The 24482-nt window shown below is 48.2% G+C and overlaps 1 protein-coding gene across 1 annotated transcript in view; it reads right to left on the bottom strand.

The window, feature by feature from the left end:
- Window positions 1-15537: 15537 nt before the first annotated feature.
- The window catches only part of ik (IK cytokine), a 64177-nt gene continuing 55232 nt past the window's right edge, over window positions 15538-24482 (bottom strand). Inside the window, exons 18-20 of the mRNA XM_038796269.1 lie at window positions 21118-21226; window positions 18730-18764; window positions 15538-15968 (exon numbers count right to left, since the gene is read on the bottom strand). Of these exons, the coding sequence (XP_038652197.1) occupies window positions 15941-15968; window positions 18730-18764; window positions 21118-21226 (172 nt within the window). The 3' untranslated portion in view covers window positions 15538-15940. The remainder of the gene's footprint in view (window positions 15969-18729; window positions 18765-21117; window positions 21227-24482) is intronic.

Here is a 24482-nt window from a genome sequence, read left to right as displayed (position 1 = left end):
GAAGGCGAGGGGGGAGATTTATGAATATGGGGAGAAGGCCAGCAGAATGCTTGCGCAGCATCTTAGAAAGCGGGAGGCGGCCAGGGAGATTGGGAAAGTAAGGGACAGGGATGGGAACCTGGTCGGAGATTCAGCTGGGGTCAATAAGGCGTTCGAGCAATTCTACAGCAGACTGTATGAGTCAGAGCCTCCAGCGGGGCTGGAGTGGGTGAGGCAATTCTTAGGGGGGCTGAAGTTCCCAAAGGTTGACGAAGAGTTGGCAGAGGGCTGGGGGCATTAATCGGGTTGGAAGAGATAGCAGATGGGCTGAAGGCCATGCAGTCGGGTAAAGCCCCGGGTCCAGATGGGTCCCCCGTGGAGTTTTACAAAAGGTTCTCTGGGATACTGGGGTCGCTGCTGATGAGGACATTCAATGAGACAACGGAGAGAGAGGGGGGGGGGGGGGGGGGCTGCCCCAACGATGTCACAGGTCACTATCCCATTGATCCTGAAGCGGGATAAGGACCCGGAGTTATGTGGGTCCCACAGTCCGATCTCCCTACTAAATGTAGACGCCAAATTGTTGGCTAAGATCTTGTCCTCAAGGATTGAAGACTGCCTTCTGTATGTGATTGGGGAGGACCAGACGGGATTTGTTAAGGGGACACAGTTGGCGGCTAACGGAAGAAGGCTGTTGAATATTATCATGATGCCCCCAGAAGGTAGGGACGTGGAGGTAGTGGTCGCAATGGACACAGAGAAGGCATTTGACCGGGTGGAATGGGATTATCTGTGGGAGGTACTGGGTGGTTTGGTTTTGGGCGGGGCTTCATTAACTGGGTCAGGCTGCTGGATCAGGCACCCGTGGAAAGTGTTCGGACGAACAGACTGACATCGGGATTTTTTAGGCTACACCGGGGGACGAAACAGGGATACCCCCTCTCCCCGCTGTTGTTCGCACTGGCCATAGAACTGCTGGCAATTGTTTTGAGAGCCTCAAAGGGCTGGAGGGGGCTGGTCCGGGGGTTGGGGGGGGGGGGGGGAGGGGATAGAACACAGACTCTCGCTATACGCGGATGATCTGCTCTTATATGTGTCGGACACATTGGAAGGGATTGTCATAATATACACCAGTATATCATGGTGCAGACACACACTGATGGACACACACAGGGACCAATCAACATGTACAAACACCGCAGCCAATCACCAGTTAGAATACACACACTATAAAGGCAGAGGGCACCACGGTTCCCGCTCATTCTGGGTGCTGCCTCTCAGTGTAACAAGAACTCATCCAGCCCAGCACAGACTCACACCACGTGCTGAGAGAATCAACTGGTTCAGACAAGGCTTAGGTCTCTAGTTTAAATTAGCATCATTTAGACCAACAGTCATCGTGTGTTAATTAGTTAGATTTAGTTAATAAAATTGAGTTGAACCTTCATGAGTGATGGGAGTGTCTGTTCATCTCTCAAGTCTACACCGGCCAACACTTCAGGGATGGAAGAAATCATGGGGATTCTGGGGGATTTTGGCCGTTTTTTGGGTTACAAATTGAACATAGGAAAAAGCGAGATGTTCGCGATCCAGGCAAAGGGGTAGGAGAGGCAATTGGGGAGCTGCCGTTTAGGGTGGTAGGGGGAAGCTTTTGGTACCTAGGCATCCAGGTGGCGCGGGAATGGGAACGGCTACACAAGTTAAATTTGGCCTGACTAGTCGACCAAACGAAGGAGGATTTTCGGAGGTGGGACGTGCTCCCGCTGTCACTGGCTGGGAGAGTACAGACAGTGAAAATGACGGTCCTCCCGAGATTCCTGTTTGTGTTTCAGTGTCTCTCCATCATTATTCCTCGGTCCTTTTTCAAACGGGTCAACAAGGCGATCTCGGGCTTTGTGTGGGCGGGTAAGACCCCACGAGTTAAAAAGGGGATGTTGGAGCGGAGCCGGGAGGACGGTGGGCTGGCATTCCCGAACTTTAGTAAGTATCACTGGGCGGCGAATATAGCCATGATTAGGAGGGGGGCGGGGTGGTGTTGGTGGGGGGGGGGGGGGGGGGGGGGGGGGGGGCTAGGTGTGGGAGTGAATAGAGGCGGCATCTTGTAAGGGCACCAGTTTGGGGATGTTGGTAACGGCGCCTCTGCCGTTCCCGCTGGCACGGTACTCCACCAGCCCTGTGGTGGCGGCGGCCCTGAGAGTCTGGGGGCAATGGAGGAGACAAATGGGAGCATCGGTCTGGTCCCCAATCTGTAATAATCACCGGTTTGCCCCGGGGAGGTTAGATGGCGGGTTCCGGAGATGGCAGAGAGCAGGGATCGAGAGAATGGGCGATATGTTTATAGAGGGGAGCTTTCCCAGCTTGAGGGAACTGTCTCGAGAAAATCAAGTTCACCTTGAGAGGGTCAATGTTAGGGTTCGCCCGGAGGTGGCAGCCGTTCGTCAACTTCTTCAGAGAAAATTAGCGATCAGCGGATGGCCGGGGGGGGGGGGGGGGGGGGGGTGCTATGGCGGTAGTTTAGTGTAGAGTAGGAGGCTAGAAAAGCTGGGAGCTGTGAGAGAGGAAGACGGCTTTTGCACTGTGTTTATATTTATATTAACACTGTTTCTTCTGTTGTTGTTATAAAACCATAAATACCTCAATAAAATGTTTATTATAAAAAACAGGACGTGGGGAATATGAATTCAAGTAATTTGAGGGGGTACAAAAGAGATTTACTAAAATGCTACCAGAGGGATTTGACATGTGAAGGGATTAGGATTGTTCCGCTTTGAGCAGAGAAGATTAAATTGAGATTTTTTTTTAAATTTAGATTACCCAATTATTTTTTCCAATTAAGGGGCAATTTAGTGTGACCAATCCACCTACTCTGCACATTTTTGGGTTGTGGGGGCGATACCCACGCAGACACGGAGAGAATGTGCAAACTCCACACAGACAGTGACCCAGAGCCGGGATCGAACCTGTGACCTCGGCTCCGTGAGGCAGCTGCGCTACCGTGGTGCCCAAATTGAGATTTAATAAAGATTCAAAACAGTGAAGGGGATGATGTTCCCATTTGCTGGAGGATCTGTAATCAGGGCACACGGTTAAGTTCACTAGCAAAAGAAAGTTGGGAAATGGCACTAACCCGAGTTACCGAGAAACATAGGAAATAGGGGCAGGCCGAGCCAGCGAGTATTCGAGCCTGCTCCGCTATTCAATGTCATCATGGCTGATCCGCAAACTCAATGTCACCTCCCGTGCTCTCCCCACATGTGATTAACACAAATAGGGGCCAACCTTGACACTGACCCCAGCTTCAGATGCTGACAGATTTGCCTCGATATTATGAAAGTGGAGACAGACACTGGGTTTGACGAGTATTTCGCCGTGACCAGCGTTTCTCTGTTTTCTGCCAGGCAGCCAATCTTCTATCCATTCTACACCTTGAGCTTTTATTTTATGACAACTTGTGGAAGTTTGCTGTGCGTACATTGGCTGTCATGCTGCCTGTGAATGCACTGCCTGTCCCTGTCTGGGCGCGAGGCTGGTTTAGCTCACTTGGCTAGACAGCTGATTTGTGAATGCAGAACGCGGATTCAATTCCCGTACCGGCTGAGGTTATTCATGAAGACCCCACCGCCTCAACCTTGCCCCTCGCCTGAGGTGTGGTGACCCTCAGGTTGAATCACCACCAGTCAGCTCTCCCCCTCAAAGGGGGGTGGGGGGAAGCCTATGGTCATTGGGGACTATGGCGACTTTACCTTTACCTGAATGCACTGTCTGAGAGTGTGGTGGAGGCAGATTCAATTCAGGTCTTCAATCTGTAAGGTTACGAGGAGGTGTGTAGGTGGGAAAATTGCCATAGGAGAAATGCTGACTCGGAGAGTGGTGGGGAGAAGGGAGGGTTTCGGGCGCTGTAAAAATGATTTGATTTAGCAAATTCCCACAATCATCCCGGTGACCATTACGTGAGTCAAACAAATACAACTTCCATTGAACATCTTCTCAAAAGGGTGGAATCTCCTGCTACATAACTCCCATCTTGGATTTGCCACTGATGTTATGCGAAGGAGCCGTCAACATTTTATTTTTTTTACCCGGTGAGTCATTATCAGGCGTGGATGCAGATTCAGCAGCAACTTCCAAAGGGAAATTGGAGGAATCCTTGCAAAAGAAAAAAAATCTGCAGCTGTGGGGAAAGATGCGGGGCTGGCGGACTGCTTGGGTAACCAGAAAGCTGGCACAGGAAGAGGGCTTCCTCCTGTTGTGAAAGTTTCAAAACCTTGGAATGAGTCCTCTCGAAGAGAGACTTTGAAATCTGGCAACAGAATATAGCAACCTAGGCAAGTGGGGAGGCTGCATGCATGACCCTGCTTCATCTCACTGGCTCCCCAAGACTGAAACTGTGCATGTTCACTCATTATCAGTCTTGAATAAGATTGAATTCATTTAATACACGTTGAGTATTTCATAACAAGTTCTAGAAAATGCTTAATCAGTCATATATTCTTCCAAGGAACAAAGAAAATTACAGCACAGGAACAGGCCCTTCGGCCCTCCCAGCCTGCGCCGATCCAGATCCTTTATCTAAACCTGTCGCCTATTTTCCAAGGTCTACTTCCCTCTGTTCCCCGCCCGTTCATATACCTGTCTAGATACATCTTAAATGATGCTATCGTGCCTGCCTCTACCACCTCCGCTGGCAAAGCGTTCCAGGCACCAGCCACCCTCTGTGTAAAAAACTTTCCACGCACATCTCCCTTAAACTTTCCCCCTCTCACCTTGAAATCGTGACCCCTTGTAATTAACACCCCCACTCTTGGAAAAAGCTTGTTGCTATCCACCCTGTCCATACCTCTCATAATTTTCAGGACCTCAATCAGGTCCCCCCCCTCAACTTCCGTCTTTCCAATGAAAACAATCCTAATCTACTCAACCTTTCTTCACAGCTAGCACCCTCCATACCAGGCAACATCCTGGTGAACCTCCTCTGCAGCCTCTCCAAAGCATCCACATCCTTCTGGTAATGTGGCGACCAGAACTGCACGCAGTATTCCAAATGTGGCCGAACCAAAGTCCTATACAACTGTAACATGACCTGCCAACTCTTGTACTCAATACCCCGTCCGATGAAGGCAAGCATGTTGTATGCCTTCTTGACCACTCTATCGACCTGCGTTGCCACCTTCAGGGTACAATGGACCTGAACTCCCAGATCTCTCTGTACATCAATTTTTCCCAGGACCCTTCCGGTGGCAGCATGTAGGAGGAGGTCGCACGTTGGAGGCCTCCTGCTCGAGACTTGATTTTTTGGAGTTTGATGCCCGGTCCCAGGGGCAATTTTTGATTGAATAAGTGAGGAAGACATAAAGAAGAAAGATGTCCATAACCCAAAGAAAAACAGCCGTGAAAACGGAGGCGAATGAATGTTCACCGTCGAGTGGAAAGGTCGGCTCAGGCACTGGAAGGAAAACGAAGGCTGGGTCGCCGGGTGAGGCCGCACTGCTCACGGCAGAAAGGAGGACCGAGGCGATGGCCGTGGAACTTGTAAAAACAGTTCACAAAATACATGGAAGCGATGAGGAAGGAGATGGAGGCGGTATTGAAGGTGCCGGTGGAGGAGGCGATTGCCCCGGTGAGGGCGGCGGTATTGAGGGCATTGGCCGAGGTGCGGGAGCAGGGGGAGACACTGAAGGAAGTGGAGGAGGCCTTGTCGCAACACAGCGATCAGCTCACCTCGATGAGTAAGGAGCTGCGGAGGGTGATAGAGACCAACAAGGGTCTGCGAGCCAAAATGCAGGGCTTGGAAAACAGATCAAGGTGGCAAAATCTGAGGATCGTGGGTCTGCCCGAAGGGGTGGAGGGCCCGAGGCCGACAGAGTATTGTGCCAAGATGTTGGCGGAGCTGTTGGGGGAGGGGGAAGATGCCTCTCGGTGCGAATTGGTCGTGGAGGCCTAAACCAAAGGCGAGTGAGCCGCCAAGAGTAACAAGACTATTTGTTTCCATAGGCACCACGTGAAGGCGAAGGTCCTGTGCTGGGCAAAACAGAAGCGGGAGGTGCAGTGGGCCGGAGCTGGTATAGGCATATACCAGGACTTTACTGTGGAGTTGGTGAGGAGGTGGGCAGCCTTCGGCCGAATGAAGACAGCACTGTATAACAGCAGGGTATGGTGCGGCATAGTGTACCCAGCTAAGTTGAGGGTGACCTACAAATCCAAAGGCTTTTATTTTGAGACAGTGGAAGCGGCGAAGGTGTTTGTGAAGGCAGAAGGACTGGGGCAGAATTGAGAAATGGGACTGAGGATTGGTCTTGGGCTGAGGGTAGGGGGTTGGTGGGATAGTATGTAGCTTTATGTAGCTTTATCTTTTCACTGCATGTTGTTATATATGCTAAATGAGTCGACACTGTCTATTTGGACAAGGTAAGAATTCGGATACTGTTTTGCAATGATGGTTCATTGGGGCTTGTGTGTTTAAACTGGGGTTGTGTGTTAAAGGGGATTTCTTTGTTTTCCTGGGACCGGGCAGGAGGGAGGGGATTGGAGGGGAGCGAGGCCTGGGTAGGGGCCTCCACACTGGCTGGAGCAAGCCGGCCAGTGAACAGGTGTGAGGTGGGGGGAGGGGCTGCGACCTTCAGAGCCTGGTAGAACAGGTTTCGATGAGCCAAGCCGGGGTGAAAATGTGGGGGAAAGGACCGATATCGGGTGAGGTGTTTTCGAGAGGAAGCGGAGGTGAGGAGTCTGGGGGGGGTTTACAATTCGTGGGTGTCATTCATTGTACAATTTCCGGGGATTGGGTGGTCTTGAATATCAGCGGGTGTGTGTGTGTGGGGGGGGGGGGACTATATATGTTAATGGTAACTATGGGTGATTCCGGATTCCTTTCTTGGGTGTTTTTATTTGATGTTTATGTTGTCATGCGGGCTGTTGTGTGGGGGTTGGTGGGAGGATGGGATCATTGTTGTTAATAAGGGGATTGACATTGTATTCGTTACCGTTTACTGTTTGTTGGTGGGTATAAATTTTGAAGAAAATGTGAAAAAGGAGAAAAAAACATTTTTAAAAAATCATTTGTATATTAATAGAAACGTTATCAGCTTCAAGCGGTTACAAACAAAACATGTTTCCACTTGATTGGACACAAGGGAGCACCCGGGTCTCACAGTCAATTGTTAGGAAGACAGGGACAGGAGTAGGCCATTCAGCCCATCGAACCTGCTCCTCCATTTAATACAACCATGACTGATTGGACACATCAATGTCTTTTACACCCACTAACCCCATAACCGTTTGTGTTATTGTTCATCAGAAATCTATCAACCTGTTTTAAACAGACCCAATAATTGAGCTCCCACAGCCCCCTGGGGTAGAGAACTCCAAAGATTCACAACCCTCTGAGTGAAATTAATTCTCCTAATCTGGGTCCTCAGTGACCCCCCCCCCCCCCCCCCCCCCCCCCCCCCCCGCCGCCCCGATTCTAGACTCCCCAACCCAGGGAAACATCTTACCTGCATCTAGCCTGTCTATTCCTTTAAGTATTTTGTACGTTTCAATGAGCCCATCTCTCATTCTTTGAAATGATAGAGAATCCAGGCCCAGTTTGTCCAATCTCGCTTCAGAAGACAGTCCGTCCATCTCTGGAAGAAGTCTGATGAACATTCGTTGCACTCCCTCTGTGGTAATAGTTCCTGTGGTGAAGGAACCATAGGTATACCCAGTACTCCAGGTGCGGAGTAACCAAGCTTCTATACAATTGGAACAAGACCTTACTACGCCTGAGCTTAAATTCTCTCGTGATAAAGGCTAACATTCCATTAGCCTTCCCAATAGCTCGCTACACCTGCATGTTAGCCTTCAGTGATTTATGGACAAGGACATCCCGATCCCTTAGTACATCGACACTTCCTAATTTCTTACCCCTTAGGAAATACTCCGCACATCTGTTCCTTCTCCCAAATTGCATTGCGTTTTCCATGTTCTTGCCCACTCACTAAGTCCGTCCAAATCCTTCTGTAGCACTTTACATCTTCCCCACAACCCATATTCTCATCTAACTTTGTCTTATCTCAACTTGGAAACATTACATTTGATCCTCACATCCAAAGCATTGACATATAGTGAACAGCTCGGCCCGAGTGATGATTGATGCAGTGCCCCACGAGCCCCAGCCTGCCAATGCGAGAATGAGCTCTTTATTCCCACTCTTTGTTTACTGCCGGCTAGTCAATATTGAATTCATGACTCCTATCCCATGTGCTTTTAGTTTGCTAATTACTTATTTATTTATTTTTTTAAAAATGTTTTTTTTTGAGTACCCAATAATTTTTTTCCAATTAAGGGGCGAATCCACTTATCCAGCACATCTTTGGGTTGTGGGGGTGACACCCACGCAGACACGGGGAGAATGTGCAACCTCCACATGGACAGTGACCCAGAGCCAGGATCGAACCTGGGTCCTCAGCCCTATCGGCAGCAAAGCTAACCATTGTGCCACATGCCGACCCCTTAGTTCGCTAATTCAACCTACTGTCGGGAACTTGATCAAAAGACTTACTGAAAGTCTAAATTTACTACGTCCATTGACTCTCCTTTATCAATTTTGTTAGTAACACCTTCAAAAACTCCAAGAAGTTTGTCAAACATGGTGGCACGGTAGCACAGTGGTTAGCAGAGTTGCTTTGCAGACCCAGGGTCCCAGGTTTGATTCCCGGCTTGGGTAACTGTCTGTTAGGTGAATTGGACATTCTGAATTCTCCCTCCATGTACCCGAACTGGTGCTGGAATGTGGCGACTAGGGGATTTTCACAGCAACTTCACTGCAGTGTTAATGTAAGCCTACTTGTGACAATAAAGGTGATTATTATTATGTAAGTTTACCAGGTCTGTAGTTTTATTAAATAGTTGTGGCAATCAGCACCTGCCTCACTTCACGTGCTCTTGTGTTATGTGCCACACAGATGTAACCAGTGGAATGTGGCAATCCTGCATTTGGGCAACAGTCAAAAAAAGTCTCTTGGGCCGCACTCCGAACCCTGATGGGCCACATGAAAAATGAAATGAAATGAAAATTGCTTATTGTCACGAGTAGGCTTCAATGAAGTTACTGTGAAAAGCTGCTAGTCGCCACATTCCGGCGCCTGTCCGGGGAGGCTGGTACGGGAATCGAACCATGCTGCTGGCCTGCTTGAAAAGCCAGCAATTTAGCCCAGTGAGCTAAACCAGCCCCATGAGGCCCCCCAGGCTGCACGTTGGCCATCATAACACTTAGAGCTGGACAAACCCCTTTGGATGGTTATCACAACTGTGTGGGTCGCTGGGGTGGGAGAGGGGTGTTACCAAGGCACAGTGATCCCCCGAAACATGTTTGATCGGCACTGTGGTTGGATTAGAGAGGAGCTTCCAAGAATTTGGCTCAAGGGCAGCATTTTGGCCTAGTGGTTTGCACAACTGCCTCACGGCGCTGAGGTCCCAGGTACGATCCTGGCTCTGGATCACTGTCCGTGTGGAGTTTGCACATTCTCCCCGTGTTTGCGTGGGTTTCGCCCCCACAACCCAAAAATGTGCAGAGTAGGTGGATTGGCCACGCGAAATTGCCCCTTAATTGGAAAAAATTATTGGGTAATCTAAATTTGTATAAAAAAAAGAATTTGGCTCAAGATTTCTTTTCTCTACCTCCCCCCAGAATTAATTAGCCTAACTGATTGGTGGTGGGTGGGGCGGGGGGGTGGCAGTGAGGTGGATTGAGGGCACTGGTGTGAAGGTTACATTAGTTCAGTATAGGACAGACTCATACAACAAATTCCCTTTACTGCCTTCAACAAACAATAATCAGACTTCAAAGAATTCTCTAATTCTGCAGCCTTACCCAGTCGGAGTCTCCCAATTTGGATAAACTACAACAGGGATCAGGAATTTTAGGAACTTTAGGAAGATCAGCTGAACAATTCCAAATCTGATGAGCATTGTCCACACACAATGCATACAGTCCAGGTCACAGTGCTCTGTCAGATCAGCTCAGCCAGATAGTATCAATGCTTTGATAACAGTAATGAGCTCCATTGTAAGGCAATCAATTGCATTCTATGCATCTGACTTGCCATCTGTATCTGGACTTTTCACTACTCTCCATTCCGTCCTGCTCGTTTTTTTTTTGGAGCTCTAATTTTTTTGCCATTTCAAGTGTATATCCAAGTGCCCTTTGAAAACCGTAAGAAGTCTTACAACACCAGGTTAAAGTCCAACAGGTTTGTTTCAAACACTAGCTTTCAGAGCATAGCTCCTTCCTCAGATGAAGGAGCAGTGCTCCGAAAGCTAGTGTTTGAAACAAACCTGTTGGACTTTAACCTGGTGTTGTAAGACTTCTTACTGTGCTCACCCCAGTCCAACACCGGCATCTCCACATCATGACCGTTGAAAACCACTATTGAATCTGCGTCTACCACTCTTTCAGGCCATGTATTCCAAATCATAATAACTTGCTGCATTGAAACCTTCTCTCTGGGGCCTCACGGTAGCATGGTGGTTAGCATCAATGCTTCACAGCTCCAGGGTCCCAGGTTCGATTCCCGGCTGGGTCACTGTCTGTGTGGAGTCTGCATGTCCTCCCCGTGTGTGCGTGGGTTTCCTCCGGGTGCTCCGGTTTCCTCCCACAGTCCAAAGATGTGCGGGTTAGGTGGATTGGCCATGCTAAATTGCCCGTAGTGTAAGGTTAATGGGGGGTTACGGGTATATGGGTTACGTGGGTTTAAGTAGGGTGATCATTGCTCGGCACAACATCGAGGGCCGAAGGGCCTGTTCTGTGCTGTATGTTCTATGTTCCTTTGTCAAGTATTTAGTGAAGTCCTGCATTAGCCTCCTTAACTGCTGAGTTAAAGATGATTAGTCTACTGCTGAGTCTGTAAAGGGGACATTCCTCGGTAATATACAGTATTGTGTGTCTTTCAGCAAGTGTATAAGGAGCTTTGTGCTGAGGTCCAGTTGTGGAGATTGGCTGCACAGGGGTCCCGGTCCATTCCAAACCTGTTTAGCAAGGATGAGTCTCACTGTAACAGTCCAAAGCCAGCCTGAAACCTCACTATTTAAAATGGAATTTGAGAATAAGGGAGAATTTCAGAGCAGTCAGCCTCACATCAGCAGTGGGAAAGATGCTGGAGTTTATTATAAAATACTTGATCACTGAACAAAATAAGAGCAAATTACTGCAGATGCTGGAATCTCACACCTTTTGTCCTCTCTGGGGACTGCCATTAACACTCTTTTACCTTGGTTTCTGTGGCTATGACTCATCTTTCATTCTCACTCCACAGTATAAATATTCCCCACATTCTCTGACTGTTAGCTTTGACAAAGAGTCATTGGACTCGAAACGTTAGCTCTTTTCTCTCCCTATAGATGCTGCCAGACCTGCTGAGATTTTCCAGTATTTCTCTTTAATCACTGAAAACTTGGAAAGCATCAATGGGATTGGATAAAGTTGGAGATGGACGTTGCCGTAGCGCCAGGTCCAAAAGAGATCGAACACATGGCAGGGTCTCTCTTTATCCTGGGGGGGGGGGGGGGGGGGGAGTTTTGCGCTCTTTTGGGCAGTCCTTAAGTTTGGACCCAATTAATTGGGCAGTTCACGATCACTGCCTTCAATCTGAGCCAATAAAGGGGCGGGTGCCTTGATGGCTGGGCGTGTCCTAAGCGGTCATTGACCTTGCTGTTTATGCTTCCTGAGTAAAGGGAGTGGCATCAATGTGTCTGGAATTCTATCGGTTACCTGAGTATCAGTCCTTTGTCTTATGGCGATGGGTCATTAAAATGCTAATCAATTGGGGGTTTCGATGCTGTCTGGACTCTTTGCTCACGAATATACATGCAGGCTCTGTGCCTGCCTGAATCTTACATTGTCCATATTTCCCTTTAGGCTTTGCGAACGTCCATGTTTCTTGTTGTAAGTGGCCATCCCAGATGGCTACACTCTCTCTCTGCCTCTGATATGCGCTTTCCTCGGAATGAGGCCACACCATTTTTTTTATTTGGTTGTGCCAGGTATTGTGGTTCTGGATGAGCTCTGTGCAGTTCTCGAGGTCAATATCAAACTCCTAGGTGAAGCCATCAGAGTGTCCGAGTAGTACTTCCTTTGACTGTCATGAGTGCGCACCCCAGAATTAAGCTCTCTATAGAATATTTGATATTCAAAATATACTAAAGGTGGCACTTGCTTCGGCAATTCTTGCATGTGTCTCGTCAGCAATAGACAACTTGAAAGGTGTGAGATAAGTTAACTTAAACTGCTGCTGACAGGTTCTGGTCATAGACTCGAGGTACAGCAGTCTGATAGGTTATTTTAGTTTTCTTTGCGCTAATCATAAGGCTGAAGTTGTTGCGTACATTGGAGAACAAGTCCGTGCTCTGAACTGGCAGCTAGTGCAGTTATCTCGCTGGAGAATTTTGCCTTTTCCTGGAGTCATCCCAGAACGAGCAGCCTCCCACCCAATGCAACATTGGATTTTGATGCCAGGGTCACCGTCATGCATGAACTGGGAACATGTGCGAGCAGGTAGTCTGAGAACTGTCGAACCATTGTGGGGTGAATTTCTGATGGCTCACAGTTAGCCGCATCAAAAGCTTTGGTCAGGTAAACAAACATGGTGTAAAGGTCCGGGTTCTGTTCTTGGCATTTCTCCTGGAGTGGTTGTAACTGTAAATAAAATCTCAGTGCTACCTTGACCTTTTCTGAAACTGCACTGACTCTCTGGCAGCGGATCTTGGTTATACTACTGCACCAAGCAAGTCAGGGTTCGGGATACATTGGTTAAGGAAATTATGTGTTTTACAAATGTAATTGAATTTTTTGAGGAGGTAACCAGGAATGGTGTTGAGAATAAAGCATTTGTTGTGGTCTTTAGCAAGGTTTTTGATAAGGTCTCTTATTGGCAGACTGGTCAAAAACCTAAGGGTCCACGGGATCCATGGCAAAATGGTTCCATGCATCCAAAATTGGCCGAGAGGCAGAAGCAGAGGTTGATGGTAGAGGGATGTTTCTATGACTGGAAGTCGGTATCCAGTGGGGTTCCGCAGGGCTCGGTGCTGAGGCCATTGCTATTTGTGGTGTACATTAATGGTTTGGAATTAAATGTAGGAGAATGATCAAGAGGTTCGAGGATGCCAAAAACTGGTCGGGGGTAAATAGTGAGGAGGATAACCGTAGACTGCAGGAGGATATTGATGGACTGGTCAGGTGGGCAAATGGAATTCAATCCAGAAAAGTGTGAGGTAACAAGGCAAAGGGTTACATCATGAATGTAGGACCCGGGGCGGCATGTGGCGCAGTGGTTAGCACTGGGACTGCGGCGCTGAGGACTCGGCTTCGAATCCCGGCCCTAGGTCACTGTCCGTGTGGAGTTTGCACATTCTCCCCGTGTCTGCGTGGGTTTCACCCCCACAACCCAAAGATTAGGTGGATTAGCTATGCTAAATTGCCCCTTCATTGGAAAAAAAATAATTGGGTACTCTAAATTTATAAAAATAAAAATTGGGAAAGGCAGTGGCTGAAATTTCCCGGTCGTCGGGATTCATTAAAAAAAAATAAATGAATGGTAGGACCCTGGATAGCACTGAAGATCAGAGGGACCTTGAAGTGCCAAGGTACAGAATACAAGAGCAGTTAGGTCATGCTGGAACTGTATAAAACACCGGCTAGGCCACAATTGGAGTACTGCTTGTACCATGTTGTAGGAAGGATGTGATTGCACTCGAGAGGGTTCGGAGGAGATTTATCAGGATGCTGCCTGGGCTTGGGAGTCTCCGATATTTTATTGTTTAAATTTAAGAGTATTCAATTATTTTTTTCCCAATTAAGGGGCCAATTCACCTACCCTGCAAATGTTTTTGGGTTGTGGGGGTCGAGACCCACGCAGACAAGGGGAGAATATGCAAACGCCACAAAGGCAGTGATCGGGAGCCGGGATCTTCAGCGCCGTGAGGCAGCAGTGCTAGCTACTGTGCCACCGTGCCGCCCTGGAAAGTTCCAGCTATGAGGAACGATTGAATAGGCTGGGGCTGTTTTCCTTGGAGCAGTGAAGTTTGAGAAAGGACCTGATAGAGGTGTACAGGATTATGAGGAGCATAGTTGGGGTGGATAGGAAAGCACTTTGACAGTAGTAGAGGGGTCAACAACCAGGGGGCATAGATTTAAGGTAAGAGGTAGCAGGCTAAGAGGGGAGTTGAAACTCACTGCCTGAAAGCGTGGTTGAGTCAGAAACTCTGATAACTTTTTAGAAGTATTTAGATATTCACTGGTGCTGCCTTGACCTCCAGGGCTATGGGCCAAGCGCTGGAAAATAGGATGAATGTAGTCAGATCTTTGTTGACCGGCATGTACACAATGGGCCAAATGGCCTCCTCTGTGCTGTAAATGTCTAAGAGTCTATAAGAGTTACTGTTACAACTGCTGCCCCCCCCTCCCCCGCCCGATGATCTCCTCTCAAGCCTGGTGAGCGGCAACAACTCTTGCATTGATAATCATTCATGGCGACTTCAATGAGCCAAAGACAGGGAAGCTAATCAAATTCACCCAAGGAGGTGAGCTCCGAAAGCTAGTGATTCAAAACAAACCTGTTGGACTTTAACCTGGGGTTGTAAGACTTCTTACAGGTGAGCTAGGCAATGGTGAGGCCCAAAAGAGGATTTGCCACTTCAAAGAGTGCAGCAAGCTTGCCTGTGAGGGGTGCCATCCTTTCCTTAGACCCCCCCCCCCCCCCCCCCAAGTTAACAGATAAGCATGTAGTTAATTGAAAGGTAAGTTGGTGGGGAGACTAATGTGTGTAAGTCTACTGTGAAACCAATGCCTGATAATCTGCATTGATCACAAGAGAAATTTCATGATGGTTGGTGTGGAACATAAACAAAAAACGAGCTCCATTATTACAGTAAAGTTAAGTTTGAGGATGGGAAAGGGCACATCACTGTGCATTTAGCTGTGTTATAGCTTGACCTGGGAATGGTCGGTGACGACACTGTACCTGAATTGGGAACACAAATACCAGCGTTAACATCCCTCAATTTGATTGGAACAATACAAGAGAAATTGGCTACTTCAGAAGTTATCTATGTAATGCACTCAAAAAGGGCGATGGGGAAAAGAGCAGAATGGATGGGACTAATTGGATAGCTCTTTCAGGTGCTGGGACAGACAAGATGGGGGATGGGGTAAATGGTCTCCTTCTGTGTTGTAAGACACACCTAAAGGGAAACAAAATTAACATGGGAATCTGCAATTAAAAACGAAAATGCGGGAAATATACAACAATCACTTTAGCATCAGGAAATGATCAGAGAGGTTGGTGAAGGCCATGCATCAGAACCACTCTCTTGGCCCAGTGGTTAATCTGCCAGCTACCGATGATATGCTGTGTGTAGCATTTCCATTCTTTCTGCATTCCTGCTCCCAGTGGCTTCAACATCACAGGAGCCCAGGAGTCAGTGCTGTCGATCTGTGCTTTAAATGCTCTGTGAATCCAACCTCCAGCTAACAAGCGTAGCCCATGGATCCTCGGAACACTAGCCAGCGACAAACAAGACTCACTTTAATCCATTGAACATCGAGAGATTTAATCTGTTAAAGTTTGCTACACACACACACACACACACACAAAGAACAGATGAGAAGAGTTCAAATTCTACACATGGGTTGCTGTTACAAGTCTCTTAAAATTTTCCCCTCCCAGACGGATTTATCTCAAGTCTCAGAAAAATTCAGGTGTTTCAAAATGAAGTTCATTGCAAATCCCTCCCTGCTCCATATTTAACAGGGATGGGTGATTGGCCTTTGTGAAGACATTTTCAATCGCTTGAAGCTGGGATGACCATTGCTGCTCTTTCACTAATGTAGATGGAGAAGGCATCAAAGAAGTGTTTCCGCAGGTCACATAAAAATCACTGCCGCCAAGTGATCAAAATCATGGAATGTCGGAATGGCAAGATCGGTCCAGCCTTAGTACTTGGGTCTCTTCACCTCGACGCTATTAGACGAAACAGACAGCAGGATTAGTCTTTTTTTTAATATAAATTACTTTATCTTAGTTACACAGCCAGGGCTCAGAGTGTGGACAGAGGCAAACCCCTAATCCAGCTCCTTGCCTGCTCCAAAAAACAATTCAAATTGAATCCAATTCATGGTCCCCATAAAGGAGACATACCAGATCAGAGCCAAAAGGCTCAATCTACGCACAGTCTTAGCCAAAAGGCCTAGACTTGATCTTAGCCAAAAGGTCGAGAAGCGATGCCTCAGCAGGATTAGTCTTAATCTTAAAGTTAAATTTAAATATCTAAATAAACAATAATTTAGGGTAGTACCGATGGGAGGGGAGCGGGCTTGTGCAATATGTTACGGTGGAAGTATTGAAAGAACGTGGATGTTTGCACATTTTTGCCTTTTTTGCTTCCTTTCTGATGATGTCTGTAACTGTTTATAAAGCCAAAAACTACCTCAATAAAATTGTTTATTAAAAAAAAAACAATAATTTGAACAAACCATTACTCAAGTTTTATAAAATCAGAAATTCACAGCCGGATGAATGTGGGAGGAGTAGGCCATTCAGCCCCTCGAGCCTATGCTGCCATTCAATGAGATTAATAATAATCTTTACTGTCACAAGTAGGCTTACATTAACACTGCAATGAAGTTACTGTGAAAAGCCCGTAGTCACCACATTCCGGCACCTGTTCGGGTACACAGAGGGAGAATTCAGAATGTCCAATTCATCGAACAGCACGTTTTTTGGGACTTTTGGGAGGAAACCGGAGCACCCGGAGGAAACCCACACAGACACGGGGAGAACGTGCAGACTCCGCACAGACAGTGACCCAAGCCGGGAATTGAACCCGGGACCCTGGAGCTGTGAAGCAACAGTGCTAACCACTATGCTACCGTGCTCATGGCTGATCTGTGACCTAACCCCATATACCTGCCTTTGACCCACAGCCCTTGGTATCTTTCCTTAAGAAAAATCTACCTATCTCTATTTAAAATGAACAACTGTTCTATCTTCAACTGTTGTTTGTGGGAGTGTGTTCTAAACCTTTCCCACACTTTGAATGATGAAGTGCATCTCAACATCTCTTCTGAACGGTCTAGCCCCAAGAGTAGAAGGTGTGCAGAATAATGGGTAGGCGGCTCAAAAGGATGAAAACACAGGTACCGAATAAATGGGTTGAATGGTCTATCTACCATAGAGCAAGTCTAGACGTTCCTAAACATTAATATTTAACGACTTCCGGTGGCGGCAATGCGGAGCTAAGCCGCACATTTGGCAGCTCCCGCTGAAAACGGACTTTGGGGCTCTTTCCAGGGCCCCCAACGGAGCTGTGTCGGCAAATCCCGACGTGGGAAGAGGACAGGAGTCGACCCCTACGGTCCTATGGTCCGGACTAGGAGTGGGGTAAGGAGAAAAACGGAGAAAGCACCCCTGAAAAAGCGGGGGAAGGAAGACAAAATGGCGGCCGGCGGAGGCCTTGAGGAGCTGAGGCAGTGGGCTCAGGAGCAGCAGGCGGCTCTGCTGCGCTGCTTCCAGGAGCTTAACCAACAGGGAGCTGATGGAGACCCAGACAGCCCAGGGGGCTGCGATCCGGGAGCTGCAGCAGCAGGCCTCCGAAAGGGAGGACGAGGTCGTGGCCGTGGCGGGGAAGGTGGAGATGCACGAGGCGCTCCATAAAAGATGGCAGGAGCGGTTCGAGGAGCTGGACAACCGGTCGAGGAGGAAGAATTTGCGGATCCTGGGCCTCACGGAGGGGCTGGAGGGGTCGGACCTGCCGGCCTATGTGGCGGTTATGTTAAACTCGCTAATGGGGGCTGGGTCCTTCCAGGGGCCCCTGGAGTTAGAGGGGGCCCACAGAATTCTGGCTAGGAGGCCCAAGCCGAACGAGCCGCCGCGGGCGGTGTTGGTGCGGTTTCATCGGTTCGTGGATCGTGAGTGTGTGCTCCGGTGGGCCAAGAAGGAGCGGAGCAGCAAGTGGGAGAACACGGAGGTGCGGATCTTCCAGGACTGGAGTGCGGAGGTGGCAAGGCGGAGGGCCGGGTTTAACCGGACGAAGGCGGTGCTCCATAGACTAAGTGTGAAGTTCGGCATGTTGCAGCCGGCGCGTCTGTGGATCACCTATAAGGATCGGCACCATTATTTTGAGTCCCCGGAGGAGGCGTGGGCCTTTGTGCAGGCCGAGAAATTGGACTCAAACTGAGGGTCTAAGATGGGGTATGCTGTATAATATTGTATTTGTATTTGCTTGGTTTAATGTAAGATGTGGGTTGGGTGATGTCGATTTGTCTTTTCTATATGGGTTTTTCTGTAGGGGTCTGGTGGACGGGTTCGGGCAGGGGGGTAAACGGTACACTCCACCACAAACTTCTATGGGCTCTATCCAATGGCAAGCTGCCTGTAAAGGTGCATGTGCATTATCGTGGGAAATCAAGCTAGGCTGCAGTGCCACCTTTTGCTAAAGAGGTCGTCAACACTTACTTTTTTAAAATATAAATTTAGAGTACCCAATTAATTTTTTCCAATTAAGGGGCAATTTAGCGTGTTCAATCCACCTACTCTGCACATCTTTGGGTTGTGGGGGCAAAACCCACGCAAACACGGGGAGAATATGCAAACTCCACACGGACAGTGACCCAGAGCTGGGGTCGAACCTGGGACCTCGGCGCAGTGAGACTGCAGTGCTAACCCACTGCGCCACCGTGCTGCCCAAAATATAATTTTTTTAAAGGATGTTGGCACCACTTACCCATCCGCCTCCAACTTCTTTCTCTTTTCAATGATCTGAAAGTGAAACAAAAAGGTGTTTGTAGCCTTTATTTTACTTTTGTAGAGTGTACAAATGTGATGATACCGTCAATTGGAAACAAAATAGTGGGGACCTGATCAGTGCCAACGTATCTATTACGAACCACAAGGTTTACTACAACAACAACAACAGGAACAAGGGATGTAGGAAGTTTGGCTAAAATCACTAATTCGGGCTCATCTGGAGCACTATGTCCAATTTTGGGTACCATGTTTTCGGATGAATGTCAGGGCATTGGCCACAATGCACAGATTCACTAGAACGCTACCAGGGGTAAGAGACTTCAGTTATGTGGAGAGCCTGGGGAAACTGGAATCACACAAATGTGGTATATGAATTTCAGTGCCGGTGTGATGCCAAGTATGTAAACTGTATGTCCCAATGCCTGGCAGATTTATCAAGCAGTACGTCCGTCCGGCTGGCTGCAACAGGCAAAGTATTGACCTCACCAACTAGTTCGTGCTTGCAAAACATAGTGTCCAATATTAGATGTGATTCTGCAATTGGACAGCACTTGCTAAACAATCTTGATTGTGCTATGAATTACACTTACAACCAATTTAAGATAATCAGACTGGCTCACTTGTGCATGCGAGAAACGAGATATATCCACACAAAGGGCCCTGTCCTTTGTAGACAGAAGGAGCATGTCCACACATTGCACCTTTTTCAACTAAACAAAAGCTTGGGGGACAGCCATTCCTTGGTTCACGCCCCATGGCAATGCCTTGACTAATCAGTCCACTTGCCTAGTTTGAACTTAAACAAAAGCTTGCCGGTTAACTGTTCCCTGGTGCATTTTCCATGACAATGCCTCTACCAATCAGAGTCCACTTGCCAAAAAATCCGCACTCTCCTCTCATGCAGTATAAATGGCTCTTCCCTTTGCAATTGGTGTGCTTGTGAATCTGTTCTGATGAGTGCAAGACAAAAAGCTTTGACATTATGTCTCTTTTTTCCCCAGCAATACTCAAAAGTCTTGTACTACCATGCGATTAGTTTATTTCTGGTTTCCAGTCAGTGAATTCTTGTTTTAGAAAGCTGAGTGACTGAGCTGAAAAATACGAGTACAAAGCTCATGCCATCAAGCTGGTATTGTACTGCACGCTGGTCAGGCTACACTTGGAACACTCTTCAGTTCTGATTCAAAGCACAATGGGGAGCAGGTTAGCCTGGAAAATAAGGTAAATGTACCTTAATGTAGCACAATGTACCAGGGCTCAAGTTATACAGAAAGCTACACAGAGCCCCAAAGGCAAAGAATGTTTGGTGTACTCTTGAAATAAAAAAGATAATCCTGAAGGCTATTCAAGGTTCACCCAGAATTGTAGACAAACCATCATGTCTGCACCAAATGGAAAGTTCTGCCAGGAAAGAAAGAATATCCTTTCATCAATTCCATTTAACCAAATATGGACTGATAAAATTTAGCGAATACCCACTAATTTTATAACCCATAATTGCATCTTCAGACACGACCAACTTTGTAATACCCCACCTGTACACTGTTGAAAGACCTGGGTGACACATGACAACCCAATAACAACTGACTCCCGAAAGCCTGTCCACCATCTACAAGGCACAAGTCAGGAGTGTGATGGAATACTCTCCACTTGCCTGGATGAGTGCAGCTCCAACAACACTCAAGAAGCTCCACACCATCCAAGACAAAGCAGCCCCGCTTGACTTGGCACCTCATTCACAAACATTCACTTTCTTCACCATCAACGCACGTTAGCAGCCACGTGTACCATCTACAAGATGCACCACAGGGACTCTCCTAGCCTCCCTAGACAGCTCCTTCCAAACCCACGACCACTGCCATCTCGAAGGACAAGGGCAGCAGATACCTGGGAACCGCACCATCCTGACTTGGAAACATATCGCCGTTCCTTCACTGTCAGCGGGTCAGAATCCTGGAGCGCCCTCCAGCACGGTGGGTGTATCTACACCTCATGGTTTGCAGCGGGTTCAAGAAAGCAGCTCACCACCACCCAGGGCAACTAGGGGTGGGCAATAAATGCTGGCCTAACCAGCCATGCCCTTGAATGAATAAAACAAACTGGCCACCCCAGAAACCAGATTCATATCAGCACAGCAATGAAAGACAATTCATTAACACATTGCACTTTCTAGTCTTCCCGTGTATTAAATTACTGACCGTTGCATTTTTAGTAAAATATTTTATCGCGTTCACTCTAGTAACATCTTCCAAGCCAGCAGTGAAACAATTCTGAACAGAAAATCAGAGTAGATGATTTCAGCCAGTGTTTAGCTGACCCCAGAGTCAGGGTTTGTACCACAGGAGAGTCTGACCACAGTACATACCGCACTGATCTTCTTCCACTGACGGTCCAGTTCTGCTTTTTCATTTGTTTCTTTGAAACGTCGAGTTTTGCGTCCCTCAGACATCTTGATACCGTACTGGAAAGCAGCTCTGAAGAGAGTGAAAGAGAGAAACTTATTTTCATTGAGGACATCCAATGAAATATAGAATGTGAGCTGCATGTCTCCTACTAACACAAAGTGTCCTTCCAAACCTGTGACCCTTTCCACCTAGAAGGACAATGGCAGCAGATGCAAGGGGACATCACTACCTGCAAGTTCCCCTCTGAGCCACTCACCACCCTGACTTGGAAATATAATCGTTGTTGCTTCACTGTCGCCGGGTCGAAATCCTGCAACTCCCTAACAGCACTGTGGGTGTTCCTACACCTCAGCGACTGCAGTGGTTCAAGAAGGCAGCTCACCACCACCTTCTCAAAGGCGTTAGAGATGGTCTATAAATGCTGGTCTAGCCAACAACGTCCACATCCCAAGAATGAGTACATTAAAAAAAAAGAGTACCAACATGGAAGACTGACTTGACACTGGAGGTGTCCAGCTGTGGTTCAGTTGGTAACATTGTCAGCTCAGCTAGAATGCTGTGGAGTTAATTCTCATTCAAGATGCTGGAGCACAAAACCCAGGCTGACACTCCAGTGCACTACTCACGGATTGCTGTGCTGTCAGAGGCGACACCTTTTGGATGAGACATTAACCAAAACGTGGGCAAAAAGAAGATCCCAGGCACTCCTGCAAGACCAGCAGAATTCCACCCCGTGTTCAGGCCAATTTTAAAACTCTCAACTAAAACCCACAGACAGATTTACAATGATACACAACGAGTTTCCAAATGAGAAAAACACAGGCCGGATTCTCCCCTACCCGGCGAGACGGAGTGGCGTGAACCACTCCGGCGTCGGGACTCCCCAAAGGTGCAGAATTGCAGGAGTGCCTGGGATCTTCACATTGAGGGGCTAGGCCCGCACCGCCGGCCGCCGCGAACGGCCTTTGGTGCCCTGCCAGCCGGGGCCGAAAGGCCTTCGCTGGCCGGCGGAAGTCCGCGCATGCGCCGGTGCATCAGTGGCGGCTGACGTCATACCAGTGCATGCGCAGGGGTCTCTTCCGCCCCCGCCATGGTGAAGGCCATGGTGGGGCGGAAAAAAAGAGTGCCCCCACGGCACAGGCCCGCCCGCCGATCAGGCCACCGTGGGGGCACCCCCAGGGGTCAGTCGCCCCGCGCCCCCCCCCCCAGGACCTCGGAGCCCGCCCGCGCCGCCAATCCCGCCGGTCAGGTAGGTGTTTTGATTCCCGCCGGCGGGAGAGGCCTGTCAGCGGCGGGACTTCGGCCCATCGCGGGCTGGACAATCGCCACAGGGGGCCCGCCGACCGGCGCGGGAGTCCCGCCGACCGGCGCAGCGCGATTCCCGCCCCCCGCCAAATCTCGGGGGGCGGAGAATTTGGACACAGCGGGGTTGGGATTGACGGCGGTCCCGGGCGATTCTACGACCCCCCCGGGGGATCGGAGAATTCCGCCCACAGTTTCAGTTTGCTTCTATCTACAAACGCAGAGGTTAAGTTCGACTAACTGAACACAAGGAACACATTAAATTTGTCATGGGATGCGGGTCTCCCTGGCAGGGCTAGAATTTGTTGCTCATCCCGAATTGCCCTTGAACTGAGTGGCTTGCTGGACCATTTCAGAGGGTGTTTAATGTGAAGTCACATTTGGTCACAGACCAGGTAATGATGGCAGATTCCCTTCTTTAAAGGACATTAGCGAAGCAGGTCGGTCTGTACAACAATCAGCAATGGCTTCATGGTCACCATTAAACTTTTAATTTAGAATTGTTATTGAATTCAAATTTCACCATCTGCCATGGGGAGAGCATTACCCTGGGTCTCCGCATCATTAGTTCAGTTATAACACCATTGCCTCCCTCACTGCTGTCTGTGGGAGTTTGCTCAGCCAAAGATTGGCAGTCATGTTTCTTACAATAGTGGCCAAGTTTCAAGGATGCTTTCTTGGCTGCAAGGTTACATCATGGCCATGCCAGCACTCTGTAACACGGGAGACTGGGCCCACACCCCCGCCCATTCCATATTACCTTGAAAATGGTCTCTCCTCGCGTGCTTATCCAATTCTTGTTTGAAAGCCTAACTGAACCTGCCTCCACCACAGATCATTCCAGATCCTAACCACTCGCTGTCTGGAAAGGTTTTTCCTCACGTCCTTGTTTTGCTAGTCACCTGAATGGTTCTTGCCCCTTCCACCAATGGAGACAATTTCTCTCCATCTACTCTTGTCTTGACCTCTCATGACTTTGAACACCTTTATCAAATCTCCTCTCAACCTTCTCATCTCCAAGGAGAACAACCTCAGCTTCTCTCCAAATAGACAATGGAAGTGAAGTCCCCCATCCGTGGAATTGTTCTTGTAAATCTTTCCTACACCCTCTCTAAAGCCATCCTTCCTAAAGTGCGCTGCCCAGAATTGGGCACAATACTTCAGTTGAGACTGAACCAGTATTTTATAAAAGTTCACAATGATTTCCTTGCTTTTGTAATCAATGCCTCTCTTATACACCCAATTTTCATCTGCCTTTTTAATCATTTTCTCAGCTTGACCCGCCACCGTCAATGATTTGTGCACATATCACAATCCTTGCAGTGCAGAAGGAGGTCATTCGACCTGTCAAGTCTGTACCGACCCTCTGAAAGAGCATCCTACCTCGGCCCAAACCTTCACCCCCATAACCCCACCTAGGGGCAATTTAGCATAACCAATCCACCTAACCTGCATATCTTTGGACTGTGGGAGGAAACCGGAGCACAAAGAGGAAACCCACACAGACACAATGAGAACATACAAACTCAACACAGACAGACAGACACGCAAGGTCGGAATCGAACCCGGGTCCCTGGCTGTGAGGCAGCAGTGCTAACCACTGTGCCACCTATATACTCCTGGTCTGTCTATTCCTGCACCCTCTTCGGAATTGTACTCTTTATTTCCTATTCTCTACCCTCGCTACTGACCAAAATGTACCACATCACATTTTTCTGCATTAAATTTCATTTGCCACACGTCCATCCATTCTACCAGCCTGTCCATGTTCTTGAGTAACTATCACAATCCTCTTCACAGTTCACAATGCTTCCAAGTTTTGTATCAACTGCAAATTTTGAAACTGATCCCGCACTGCTGTAAGGTAGGTCTTGGTCCTTTATCATTACCAAGTAAATGATTTCCATCCAACTTAGGATGCTGTCTTACTTGAAGGTGATCGTATTCCTAACCACCTGCCCACTTTGTACTTCTCATTGATGGAGGTCATAGGTTTGTGAGGTGCTGCCAAAGAAACAGTGGC

The sequence above is a fragment of the Scyliorhinus canicula genome, chromosome 4, assembly GCF_902713615.1.
Source record: "Scyliorhinus canicula chromosome 4, sScyCan1.1, whole genome shotgun sequence".
In the NCBI taxonomy this organism is placed as follows: Eukaryota; Metazoa; Chordata; class Chondrichthyes; order Carcharhiniformes; family Scyliorhinidae; genus Scyliorhinus; species Scyliorhinus canicula.
Note: the sequence above shows the minus strand (reverse complement) of the source record. Positions and strands in the feature narration are given on the sequence as shown.